Source organism: Bactrocera latifrons, unplaced genomic scaffold (genome assembly GCF_001853355.1).
Source record: "Bactrocera latifrons isolate USDA-ARS-PBARC rearing strain unplaced genomic scaffold, ASM185335v1 scaffold_58, whole genome shotgun sequence".
NCBI lineage: Eukaryota > Metazoa > Arthropoda > Insecta > Diptera > Tephritidae > Bactrocera > Bactrocera latifrons.
The window spans coordinates 793,402-807,630 of record NW_017537245.1 but is presented as its reverse complement, the minus strand read 5'-3'; the positions used below and the strand labels follow the sequence as shown (position 1 = coordinate 807,630).

At 36.0% G+C, this 14,229-nt stretch overlaps 1 protein-coding gene across 5 annotated transcripts in view; it reads right to left on the bottom strand.

Annotated features, from left to right (window-relative positions):
- LOC108974705 (tyrosine-protein kinase Src42A) overlaps positions 1–14,229 on the bottom strand; it is a 127,819-nt gene that overhangs the window by 93,170 nt on the left and 20,420 nt on the right. For all 5 annotated transcript variants that reach the window (XM_018942710.1, XM_018942712.1, XM_018942711.1 and 2 more), the window contains one exon: positions 11,101–11,195. In XM_018942710.1, the coding sequence (XP_018798255.1) occupies positions 11,101–11,195 (95 nt within the window). The remainder of the gene's footprint in view (positions 1–11,100; positions 11,196–14,229) is intronic.

Genomic DNA, 14,229 nt, shown 5'->3' with positions numbered 1-14,229 from the left:
AATAGATGAGCAGCCAGAATCAATAAAAATTAGACTCCGATAAAGAGGGAATTTATATGCTTTTGGATATTTGTAGATAATTAATCGACACACATCTTATGGAGATACTGAGATGAGTCTTAGTGGAGTCAATCAATAACTTATTCAACAATAACACATGATAACTCAAAAACAGTCGTATTTTTTAAATATTTGTATTTCATTTCGCCCTTTTAAATTTAATTTGACTATTATTTGAATAATATAGAAGTCAAGGCAACAGCAATTTCTCGTTTTGCTTCGAAAAAAATATTGCCCATAATTCCTAAACACTGTTGTGCAAAAATATGGTCTAAACACCGGCGCATGAGTTACTTCTGCAAAACGTTACAAAATATCAGCATCTATTAGAATCGCCTACATGGGACTTAGAGATATTAAGGCTTATATAATAAATATAGAATTTTTACAATTCGAAAAGCTTGTCCCCATAAATTATGTTATAGTCTACCTATATGATTTTATTATAGCAATATATTAGTTTGTCAAAAAAGTCTTGCGGTATTTTCGCTAGTTGGCGCTGAGAGCGCGTAGTTCTAGTTTTATTCGTCGCATCGGGTCATGCTATACCTTTTTGGAAAGCTCATTTCACGCGCTAACACATGTTTCATTGATTGTCGTTTCTTTTAAGTTGTTCGTGAGTTATAGCGTCGCAAACATGGAGCAAAATAAAGAGAAAATTATCAGCAAATACATATGTATTTTAAAGAAAGCGACTATTTATTGACTTAAAAACTCAAATATTAGGAAATCGAAAGTGTGGTATAAGATATCAGCAAAACAAATATGTACACATAATTACGATCAACTCCTCATACTAAATAAATAAATATGTAGGTATGTATATGTTTCAAGGCTGTTCGAAAAAGTCAACAATCGCTGTTGTGATATCATCAAAAACTGGGGAAAATGTTTAATTTAGTATTTAAGCAAGCAATTAACAGCTATTATGACGTACATATATGTATATTGGTGTGATTTCAGAATGAGAAAATGCAGATAAGGTTTTAAAACTTATAAGGCACCAATCTTAATTGCAATGGCCAAAAGAATCTCAGAAATGGCGCAAATTTCGGCTTAAGCTGGAAAACCCGCAAATTTCAAGAAGTTAAGCACAACGCAACGCATGAATTTTTTAAAATATATTTATGGCACACTTCTGCGAAAAAATTCAGTCAGAAGTGTTTAAAAACGTACTTTGACTCACTTTTGACTTAAGTAGCCCATCAGCAGAGATTTGGTTTAAGAAATTAAGCGCGAAAGCAAAAAAAGAGGTGGCGTCAGCGTCAAACAACAACAAAGTTTTTATGAATTACCGATAATTTCAAAATGTTTATTAACCCTTTAGCAGCGCAGATGACCGTTTATTACTCTTAGAATTAAAAAAGGAAAGTTCATGTTTGCTAAATATTGGTTTAGATGGTTTTAGCGGTGATAGAAAAATGGCATACTTTGATGAGGAAAAGAGTCAGAACTGAAAATTCTTCAAAATCAATTTTTTCAATTTATCAATTTTTAATACAATTTTCCACTTTTCATTCACCTTTTTTTTAAATGGAAAATCTTCATTAGGTCTAACATACTTTGTGTTAATTACGTCCTTTGGGTCCTGAAAATTTGCCATTTTTGGAATTGTTATTCTTTTGTAGTTAGTGTACGGAATGTTAAAGAAGAGGACTGTTACCACAGATTGAACTGAAGTATAGGATAACTGTTTTTATTTTGTTTCTTTCAAGCCATTTTCGAAGATGAAAAATCTAAGACAATACGACCACAATATTTGTAAAAATTTTAGCGAAATCCCAGAAGTTCTCCAGATAGATCGTTTATTACTTTTTGGTTCATTAAGTGGTGAAATAGGGTTAGATGATCCAAAGCATTTGTTTTTATTTCATTTATTAGTAAAAGTATTGCAAAATCTGTTCCCAAATTTTGAAATGAAAATTTCGAGTCGTTTTGTTATTAACGGGTATTCAATAGAAACGCTACAAAAGTAGACCGGGGGTCGCTCTTTTGATATATCTCTTCGATACGGTTTGCCATTTGATCATAGAAAGATTTGCGATCCTACAACGAGTCGAAATTATTAAAATTTACTACCGAAATTCAGAGTCAGTGGCCTTAACTTTAAGAACGCTACGTGTAATTTATGGCCGTCATAATCGTCCGGTCAATGATAACCGACAAATTTGCGCCCGAATTGAATGATATGGACTTGGCCACACAGCGAATATCACAATCAATTTATTGAAAACTAAGTTTAGTGAAGGTGTTAACTGACGAAATGGCCTAGTCAATTGGTCGCCTCGGTCGTCAACTTCGTACGAATATCGAAGGTGAAGCTTGCCTCAAGTGGCCATGCAAAAGAAATCGATCTCCATACATAGCGGCATTTTGTAGCGCTCTTTTTGATAAACCTTTTATAACAAAAGTAATTTCTAACCTAGCTTGATGTAGATGAAAATTGAGGTTTCCAGAATATACGCAAACCTGCCGTATAGCGTCGCTAATATCGTCTATATTTTAAAGTGCATTTTTATTATAAATTAAAAAAAAAATCAATAAACTATAATAAATTTTAATGAACCAAATCCTCTCAAAATCAAAATCCTATCAAAATCTCAACTTTAATAAAAATCAACTTTAATAAAAATCAAAAAGACAAAATTTGGCCACTAAAGGGTTAAAAAAATGGAACCTCTTCGCGTGGATTCCCCCACAAAAGACATCAGATAACAACTTCGTTTCGATGGGTATTGTCACATAACATTCGTTTTTAGCTTTTGAAATGCAATTCGTAGAATCCAGGCGTCAGTAAAACAACACAAGAAATAGTTGGTTTCCTGTTGTTGATAATTGAATTTTGTTTAATACAAACATGATGCTGCATAATTTTAACGGTTGTAGTTAATGATGACGTCAATATCTACAGTTGCGTATTGTTAAGTCTGGCGACGTAAAGACGGTGCATTCCCGGTAGGTGAGGTCAGCAATGAAAAACAAACTTCGAAATTGCAGTTAACTAGAAATGACGTACGGCGCCAACACGAAGTTCACTGACACACGAGCAGAAATGCCAGAAATGCGATCAAAAACTATTTTGTAATTGTTATTCATGCCTGACTAATGATCTTCAAAGTATGTTTTGTACATACCACGGCATATATTTACATATTAAGCAGACAAATCCGAAAAGTATTTGTCCAAGCATGTATTAATCTTCAAAATAAAAAAAACAAGCATTTCGTATAGTTTACTTGAAAATTTTCTTCGAAATCGTCTATAAAAAAAGTTCAACACAGACTCTTGCATAAGTTGACAAACAATTTTTATATGCAGTTGGCAGGCAGATTATTGGAATTAGTTGCACGCGTATAATGGTCCCAATGATAACTCAGTTCGGCTAATTGATGCGAGACCCGACGAAATTAGAAAATGTTTCCAAAACTACCGTCTTTAAGTTTCTGCTCGCTTTAATTGAGTGGATTGGTGTTGTACTTAAAGGGATAAAATTAGGTATGCATCACACCAGGAGATGTTAAAGTCGATTCCCCAATCGATAGCGATGAAGCAGACATTCCATTACCAGACCTTGAAGAAGTTCGAAAGAACAACAAAGAGGCGGGGGCGGGTGGATTAACAACTGACCAGATATTCATTGGACTTCAAAGCTGCTTTTGAAAGCACGAAAAGAAGCTGCCTTTATGCCGCAATGTCTGAATTTGGTTTTGTAAGCTGACATTGAGCAATACCAAACACTCCGTCAGCCGTTCCATACCAAACGAGGTCTCAAACAAGACGACTCCCTATCGTGCGACTTCTGCAATCTGCTGCAGGAGAAAATAATTCGAGCTGTCAAACAATCGAGCAATCAAACAATCTTCTATAAGAGCGTACAGCTGCTAGTGTATGCCGATGATATTGATATCATTTTCCTCAACAAACGCGCCTTTACTTCCGCTTTCTCCAGACTGGATAAGATAGCGAAGCATGTGGGCCTGGTAATGAACGAGGGCAAAACGAAATATTTCCTGTCATCAAACAAACAGTTGTCGCACTCATGACTAGGCACCCACGTCACTGTGGACAGTCATAACTTCGAAGTTGTAAATAATTTGGTGTATTTGGGAACCAGTATTAACGCCAACAAAAACGTCAGCTTCGAAAACCAAAGCAGAATAGTTATTCTTGCCAACAGGTGCTACTTTGGACTCAGTAAGCAATTGAGAGGTAAAGTTCTCAAGACCAAATTCACTCACCATCCCCGATCTGCTATATGTATGGTGCAAAGGCATGAACGATGACCACATCGGCGTTACGAGTTTCCGAAGGTAAGGTTCTGCGGAAGATTTATGGTTCCTTGCGCATTGGTAATGGCAACAGTGGTTTAAGAGACAGCGGCTACGCTGGATGAAAACACTCCAACTCTGAGAGTATTCGATGCAGTACCCATCGGGGGAAGCAAAGGAAGAAGAAGACCTCCACTCCATTGGAAAGACCAAGTGGAGAAAGACATGGCTATACTTGGATACAATTGGCGCTCAAGTTCAGCTTTGAGCTTCAAACGTCCTTTGAATCTGTCTATCAAGCAGTCAATAAGATTTTCCATTTATTTGATTTTCAAAACACATAGATTTAATGGAAGTAGCAAACTAAGTTGAAAACCATCCAATACTACTCTAGAAAAGCGCGTCTTCAAACCTTCGCCGATTGTAACCAACAGAGGGATGCACACTGAGATCCTGTGGTATTCTTCGCAACTTTTCATGGAGAAATTTCAGCGTTTTGTTTGTCGGCCGCAAGTTCTTGGTTTTTTTTCGTTTGTCATTTTCCCATTTCCCCCCCTGCCATCAGCAATATGAATTACTATATAATTTCGAAAGAGCCCATTTCAAAAAACCATAATTCATTCGGTCCGATATAAAGCTCTTTAAATGCAGATCGGTATTTGTAAGATATCAGGATACATATAACGTGTGATCCATCCAAGTGGAAGCGCTATTTCACCCATTCATTATTGCATAATATTCGACCTTCTCCAACTTGATGAGATTTAAGAGCTGCCATTTCATTTAGGAAAAAAAACGGTTTTGTTGTGGTTTGTGTGCCGGTGCAATGATCGGTGCATATTGCTCCAGAAATTATGGCGGTAAGTAACCCTCAATGGTGACCGTTATCGCGCCATGATAACCGACTATTTGATGGCTGAAATTGAGACTCGTGATATCGGCGACACTTCGTTTCAACAAGACGGAGGGCCGCGTAATGCTCGCACGAATCATCGAAAATTGTACCCAATCGGTGGACCATCTGAGACATAGCCACGGTCAACATATGAAAGATAACTGCAAACAATAAATGTCAAAGAATGTTACCTCAAATGATAAAAAAAATTCCCCATGAAATTTGAAGTTTCTGTGTTTTTTCAGTAGGAAACCTAGAAATGGATCATTCTTTACATATATAATATTTATAGTTCGACCAAGGCTCTAGAAAAAACTTCAAGAACTCGGAAAAGAAGTTCTGCCGAGAGTATTTTGCACCAACACACAAACTTACAAGCTTTTACGGCAAAAAGTAACACAACATTGTCTCGCATGTTGTAAAACTTTCGTTGCGGACCATCTTTAACGAACATCAGTAATGCGCATGAGTAATCAAATCATCGTAAAATTGCACATCACTCAGGCTGTTCGAAGATAAACAACTATAAAAAAGTGTATGGAATTATACTTCACATAAAATTCGTATCGACTGTGTGGCTCCTTGAGTGAGCCACAGTAATTTTATACTCGCTTATAAAAATCAAAAAAAAAATGGTAAAAACCCAAAGAAGTTAGCAGATTTATCAGCTGTCGCTGCCAGATACCTTCTCCCCGTGTATTGGGCAGAAGATTGCACTTGTAGGGTGACAAGAGCAGACGTCGCCAGCAGATTTTAGCCACTTGGCTTGACATACTATATTCAGTAGGCGTAAAAAGTGAGTGAGGCTGCAGCACGCACGTGTGTGTGAGATGATGTTGGCGACAGCTGAGAAAGAGTGGCCATAAAATGCACGCGTCAGATGTCCCTGTAAAACCGTAATAAAGAACTCCACCACTGCAGTTGCAACCTTGCCGTCGCGCCCATTCTCGGCCGACTGCACGCCCGTCTCCTACACACTTGTCCTGCCGTCTGCAGCCTACCACAAATTCATATTCGTTAACCCACTTTCGATGCACGTAAATAACTTCAAGTACCGCATAAATATATACTTTAGGGAAGCGGTTTTGCCAACGCAGTACGAGGTCTGGCGACTTGCATCTGATGCCAAGTCCACTTCAGGTTTTTTTTTTTTTTTTTTTTGTTTTTGAGGATGACGTTCGCAAACACTCGAAGCGATGAAGAGCAATGAGGCATATGCAAAGAAGGCTGTGTAAGGGTGTGCAGGTTTCAGGATAAATTAAGTAGGTGAAATGCGAAAGTAGCCATCAAAGTCAAAGTAAAAAACACAACAACAAATATCCATGGAATTGTGTGTTGTAAAATAATATTATCGGTGGCGAAAAAGTGATGTCACAACTTACAAGATCGCAAAGTTTTTCAAAATTTATACTCATTGAAGGCATAAAGCCGCTGAAGTGCCTGATCTTTCCCTACACCTTCTTCGCAAGTATTGAAAGAAAATGCAGCACTGACAGTGAAACTGTGAAACGTTCAGTTTTAAAATTGCAGAAAATATATAAGCTGCTATAAAAACAATAACAATTTATGCAATTGCCCTTTAAATTAAATGCAAATTTAGCTTATTGTTTCTTTGATTATTACTGCACTTTGAAACTCTCCATTGAATAAAATGTGAATACGAGTTCCGACCGATAAGTCTTCAAATTTTTGGTTCTGATTTTCTTATGTAAAAATTTTCAGTTAAAGACAAAGACAGTGCTTTTTAATTTTAATAACCGCAATACCAAAAGCTTCTCTTCGAGCCGTTCGATACTAATTTACTCTTGGAGAAAATAATTCGAGTCGGAAATTGAGAAGTGAACTCCTCTCTCTCGACAAACAAACTCTACAAGTCACTTATAACCCTGTCCTGCAATATGGTACAGAGGCACGAACGATGACAACATCTGATGAGTCAGCGTTACGAGTTTTCGTGAGAAAGGTTCTGCGGAACATTTATGATCCTTAGCGAATCGGCAACGGCGAAGATCTACGACGACATTGACGTAGTTCAGCGAATTAAGATAGTAAAGAGGCTACGCTGGCTAGGCCATGGCGTCCAAATGGATGAAAACAGTGCATATCTGATAATATTCGATGCAATACACGCCGGGGGTAGCAGAGAAAGAGGAAGACCTCCTCTCCGTTGAGAAGACTAGGTGGAGAAGAACCTGGCTAGACTTATAATCTCCAATTGGCGCCATACAGCGAAGAGGAAGTATGACTGACGCGCTGTTGTAAACTCGGCTATAGCTGCTTACGCGGAGTCTACGACAATAACGGATAAGAAGTAGCAAATTCAAGCCACCATCGATTGATTGCGTCAGAGTATCGAAGTGCAGCCGAATGAATCCATCCGCGATCCCGCGTAACAATCGTGGCTGTTCGGAGATCTCGAAGATTTTGCGGAATAATCTTGGTTTGCGGACTTACAAAATGCAACTTGTGCAAGAATTGAAAACCAGCAACCATCAAGCGAATGGTTCGCAAACGAGATAACTACCGATCCGATTTTCACAATATTTATGTTTAGCGATGAAGCTCACTTTTGATTGAATACATTAATAAACAAAATGATCACATTTCAAGTGACGATATTACTGCGACACCGTTACATCCTCAGGAGCTCACTGTTTGGTGGGTTTTATGGACAGACGGAATCGGAATCTTCTTCAAAAAAAAAAAAAAAAAAAAAAAAAAAAAAAAAAAAAAAAAAAAAAAAAAAAAAAAAAAAAAAAAAAAAAAAAAAAAAAAAAAAACTAGCCAGGCATGATTTTACAGTTAATAGCGAACTCTTTAGAGCCATGATGATTAAGGACTTTTGCGTACTTGAATTGGAAACTATTGATTAGGTTCCAAACAAACGGCGCTACAAGACTTAGAGCTAACGAAACAATCAATTTATTGAATGAAGCTTTTGGTGAGCGCGTCTTCAGCTTGTGATCCTCCAAGATCGAGCGATTTACACCGCTGGACTATCTTTTGTGGGGTTAAGTGAAGTCGCTTGCCTCCGCAGATAATCTCAAGACGGATGACGGCTAGAAAGAAAATATTCGGTGCCTTTTCGATGAAGATCCGAGTATCACAACAAGTTTATACGATTGAACGACTTGTCATTCATGACTAAAAGCTCACTAAAAGCTTTTAAATTGCAGGGTTGCAATACATTAGGTCTACAGCTATGTATGTGGTTTGCAAAGAGATGTCCAAACTTGATTCTAACATAATTGCTCCAATATTCCGAACATGCATTGAAAACCCATCTTTTTCAGCATGTGTCTTTTATTTGTATCATAAACAGCAATCAGTCAGAAGTTGCTGTATTTTGATTAAAGCTTATGGTGGACATGACAAAGGTTGTTTGCAAGATTTAAAAGTAGTGATTTTAGCTTGGAAAGCGAAGAATGTCCTGGGTGACACTCGATAAAAAAAATGTTTCCCAGCACAATAACAGCTCACCGAATTTTCGGGAAAATTTCAAGCAGCCGTTGAAACACTTTTGAAAGAGCCGACTAGACAAGAATAATTGCATAACAGTGGATTGTGTTTGGATCCATTATCACAACATTCAGTACAAAAAATCATATTTGCAGCCTGGCCAAGCATTTCTAGCTCAATGGATATGTAAACAAGCAAAATTGCTTAAAAAGCTGCCATTTCATACAGAAAAAACCACGATTCAGTGTGGTTTGTGGGATGGTGGAATCATCGGTCCAGATTTCTTCAAAAATAATGCCGGTGAAAACGTGTCCATCAATAGCGACCGTTATTGCACATGATAATCGACTATTTGATAGCTGAAATCGAAGCTAGTGATCTCTGCGGCATTTAGTTTCACTTTCCACACATCGTATAAATCAACCCATTTATTGAGAGAACGCTTGGCTGAGCAGATAATTTCACACACATCGTGTGATATCACACCGTTAGACTTTTTCCTGTATAGATATATAAAATCGAAAGTCTATGCGGACAATCCCGCTTCGATTCAGAACTTGGAGCTAAACATCACGCGTGTCATTTGCCAGTTACTAGTCAAAATACTTGTACGAATCGACGAAAATTCGACTCAACGGATGGACAATCTAAAACGTAGCCGCGGCCAACATTTGAAAGCGATAAGCTTCGAAAAATAAATGCCAATGATGTTCTTTCGAATGATAGTCAGCATTCCCTATTAAATTTGAAGTTTCTGTATTTTTCCTCAAAAAAAAGTAAGGAACCTCGAAATGCATGGATGAAATTTGAGGAATGCTGTCGAATTGATAGAACTTAGGCGGACTTAAAACATAGTCTTGTCCTGTTACATAGACCCATCTTAGTTTAAATACATATATATGTATATTTCAGTGAAGTTAAAGCTTCTCATATACATATATATGTATATTTCAGTGAAGTTAAAGCTTCTCAAGATTTTGCAAATACAAAAAAGCTTATGGAAGGAAAATGTATCATTTCAAAACAGGAAATTTAATTTAAATGTTAATGACAATATAAAGTTCTAAGGAAAGATTAAAGAATATAACCTAATTATTGAGCTATTGAATAAATACTAAAATATACATAAACACGTATTTAATAATTGTTATTTATGCCTTTGAAGTTTTCACACAAGCCTCACTTCATCAGCAGATGAAAAAGTAACCCCGTAGCACATATATTTATTATGAGTAGTATTTTATGTGACTCTTTACAATAACAACAATAAAATAACAGAAATATGAAATCAGTGAAATGATAAAAAGTGTACCGTACGGTACTTAAAAAGCTCGTAGAGCTGCAAAAAGTGACTGATCTCGCAGCTTGGATGCCTTTTAAGGCACATTTAAAGGCAACAGTAATTTCATTTTATTTTATTTACGATTCTACATAAGGTCCAATAATGAAATGAAATTATTAAACATAAAAAAAAAACAGAAGTATGGAAGTGTCACTGAAATTCAGGGGCGGTCAGTAGCTAAATGACGAAAATGCGTCAGCGTGTCGTGATGCCTTCAAATTGAGTAATTAGGTTGATTAAACTTTTCAAGTGCCTAAATATGCATAGTTGTACGTGTGTGCGTATATGTGTCAGTGAGTGATTGATTTTTTGTAGTTTGCGAAAATCGCACGGCAATAGCAAATAATTTTGCATATCATACAAAAAATGTTATAAAAAGCCAGAAGGCGAGATATAGAGCAAGTGGACGATGAAATTACAGAAGTCAGACTAAACATATTTTTTTATAATTTTACCGTTTTCTATTTATTAAGATAGTGTTACTCCAAAATTTTCCAACTAAACACGCATTAAATTTCTACATATTTAGATTAAAAAAAAATATTAAAAATATTTAATCAAAAAAAAAAAAAAATTAATCAAAAATAAATAAAAATTAATCCAAAAAAATTTAATAATTTGAAATAGTAAAAAATCGCACTTTTACACTTATTTTTAAAACTTCAAGCAAATTTTATGCTTTTGTATGCATTTGTTGTTACGCTTGTGCAAACATTCATGCATGGTAATTCATTGTGCTCGAGCTGCTAGCGGCAATAAAAATGATTGCATACATTTAGGCATGAAAATACAATGAGTCAGTGACATAGCGAAAGCTCACTGTGAAGTGCTGTCGTATGAAAACAATTTGAAAGCTTTTTACAGAAAACATCTTTTGTTAGAGAATGTTTAATTATTTGTATTCTCCGACATTTTTTTACAGTTTTTATCATTTATTCACTGCTTAAAGCTCCATTTATGTATATTAAATTACATAAAAGTCGAAATGAAAACCTTCTTTATAAGTATAAAAAATTAGTAAATTGTTTGCCATTTTCTTCTAAATTTAAATCAAAAAAAAATTTTAAGCTACTTACGGTTCAGCTTCTATAGATTTTAATTTGGCAACATAATTCGAAGGTATGTAACCCTCTTGACGGGATTTCTTACTGCGTGCGAGCCACCAATCGCCCTGAAAGAATAGAAGGAAATACGATATAAGTTAAGTTAGTATAAAAATGTATTCGAAAATAAAACAGAAAGTAACAAGAAAATAATAAACAGTTATAATGTTACTGATCTTAATTTATATATACATATATATTTTTTTTTTGTTTTGTTATTATAATTTTATCTTTTTATCAATTTAAATCTTTATTATAATTTAAAAAATACGGCACCTCTAAAAAGATGTGACATTTCTTTTAGTAAACAAGAATTATATAACTTCACATGAGTTACATCATTGTTGTTTTTGCTTTTCGAGCGGTTCCTACAGGTGATGAGTTTAGGTGAAGACCTAACTCGAAAGACTTCTTCACTGCTAGAAGCCTAACCCTCTCCTGCTACATTCACAACGACTGTATTCATAAACTGGAACAGGAGTACGGACAAGATTGTAACATTTTTGTCGATAGCAAAATTCCGACAGAAATCCGACAGATTCTCAAGTCACTAGCCGATAGAAACTGGGGAAGAGATAAATAGACGTTCTTGGTAAATTATAAAGCAGCGGCCGGTCGGGCATAAATTATGACTCGAACAATCATGACAACAAAAGAAGATCTAGATCAGTCAGGATATCTCCTGATGTGCTCTATAGAACATATCCGCAACGTGGATTGAGGAGCATAGTGAGCCGTTTCTACTGGGACACTTTCAAAGTAATCATCGTTGGAAACATTCACAATGGAACTATGAACAATTTCTTTCCTTCATTACTTCCCTCCTGTTCATATCGTCTTTGAAGCCCGTACATAAGCCGTTGTAGAACAAGAGGTCGAGTAGTCTCATGACACTGGAGTGTCACCCTTATGCAGTGGTGGTACAGCAAGAAAGTAATGGAAATGTTGAATAGAACACGCCTTCTGTTGCAAATTTTCAATTAACTGTATTTGTTTTTACAACGAAAACATTACGATAAACATTGCTTGAAGATGACATTACTAAGCTTCTAAGAAGAAAATATGCAAGCGTATCGGGTCAATGACATTCAGCGTCAAAGGGTATACTGAAGTTTCGTCATCTACTCAATTGTAGTTTGAGAGGTTAGATCAGTCTAGGATTAAACAAACAAAGTGAACATTTTTGGCTTGTAGTACACTTAGGGACCTAAAAGTGTTATTACTACGACTTCTCTTGAAACCAATGTAGCGTCGGATCGTTTTTCTCGAGACTGTTCGTTAAAATCGGTTGTTGTTGTTGTTGTAACGGTTACCTAACCCCCTTATGATGGTTTGGATTATATAAGTTGTCATCGAAGTCATCTAACGGTAGGCCAAGGAAACGTACTGATCCGACCCTGTAACCCTTAGGGGTGTCAGATGAGTAGAGTTAGCAGGACATGCAAAGAGGTGGTTAGTGTTATGCGGGGAGAAGTTGCACGCTGGACATATGTTTGATGTGTCAGGGTCGATTTTGGATAAGAAGGACTTTAACCTGCTACAGTATCCAGAACGAAGCTGCACAAGGGTCCCTCTCAACTCTCGCGGCAACTCGAGCTCTGCATCTGCAATAGGTTGTGGTTTAGCAGAAACTGGTTGGAAAGTAGCTCATTATGGCAGACATCAAGCGGCATGCTGTTATAGATATGTCGTAGCATATTTGTCGTTTCCTCGTCTGTGGCGTAATTAAGAACCGTCCGGGAATCCGTGAATGTGGTCGCTGTGAATTTAGTGAGGGGTAGTGTTAGGTCCTGTGCAGCGGACCTACTGGGCCGCTTACGTTTCAGCACATGCCATCGATTCCATTGCGATATTGAAAACGGTTTATGGCAACTCTCGGATATTATCGCATATAACTATTAACTTGAAATTTTAACTATTTTTGGTTATTCGCCATTTTGAGAAAATACTTTGTCAAGCTAGTAACGTACTACAAGCTACACTAAGAAATCTTAAGAGCGTTAAAATCACATTTTTTTAATTTAGAAATCCTGAAATTACCTTCAATCACTTTAAAATATAGGAAAAATGGTGGCAAATTTAAGCGAAAATCTTAATATATTATTTTATATAATCAAAAACATTTGTAATAAGGCCCGAAAGAATGAAATTCGTATTCTTTTTTATTTCTCCCAGAATAAATAATCAAAATCATACCATTATTTAGGGTTCGACTGTCGTAACCCCACAAGTTGCAAAAAACCCACACGACTATACTTACGCGATAATAAATAAAATTACGCATAAGCTTTGAAAACGTTTCGCACTTTATCTGCAGAATTATAATCAAACAAACAAAAAAAAAAATTAATTTTTATAATAAAAAATAAAAGCAATAAAAGCAACTAAGTGGTCAAACAAGCCGGCAAAACAAGATATGCAAATAAAAAATTAAAACAACAAGAAAAAAAGACAAGGCAAAGTAAAAGCAGCGCCAAGTGTGCACCATCGCAAATTTAGGTTAGCTGCAAAAGCCAATAAACAGAACCTTAATCAAATCACAACCGAACGCTACGCGTTGTCAGCGAAGTTTCGCGTTCATTTGTAGTGCGCACGAACGTGCATGAAATGCCAGCAACAATAATATTGTATACAAAAAAACAAACAGTAATTTATGAAAATGTTTTAGATATTTAGTAGAAAAATTCGGTTTTAGCCGCAGCTGGCAGATCAATAATTGGATTTTTGTTATGGCCGTGCATTTTTTGTAAGGCAACAACGAAAATTATTTGTTGCTATTTATTTGTAACGGTAATTTATGGCATTTTTTTACAGGTGTAAGCAAATGTGTGCAATATTTAAGTCACACACGCGATCTGGTGCTTCAGTTTTTGACGGGAACGCTGGTACATTTTGAGTTTGTTTATTTTAATTTATTTAGAAATGTGGAAAGTGGTTAGAAATTTGTTACTATGGAGATGTATAAAAAGTTTATTAAACGATGGAAGTCAATTGAACTACAAGCCAGGCTAAAAAGTTATGAAAAGTTTACTCAGTTGCAGAATTGAAAAACGAGTGTTGTACTTAAACAAAACTAAATTAAACGCAAACTAAAAAAAAAAA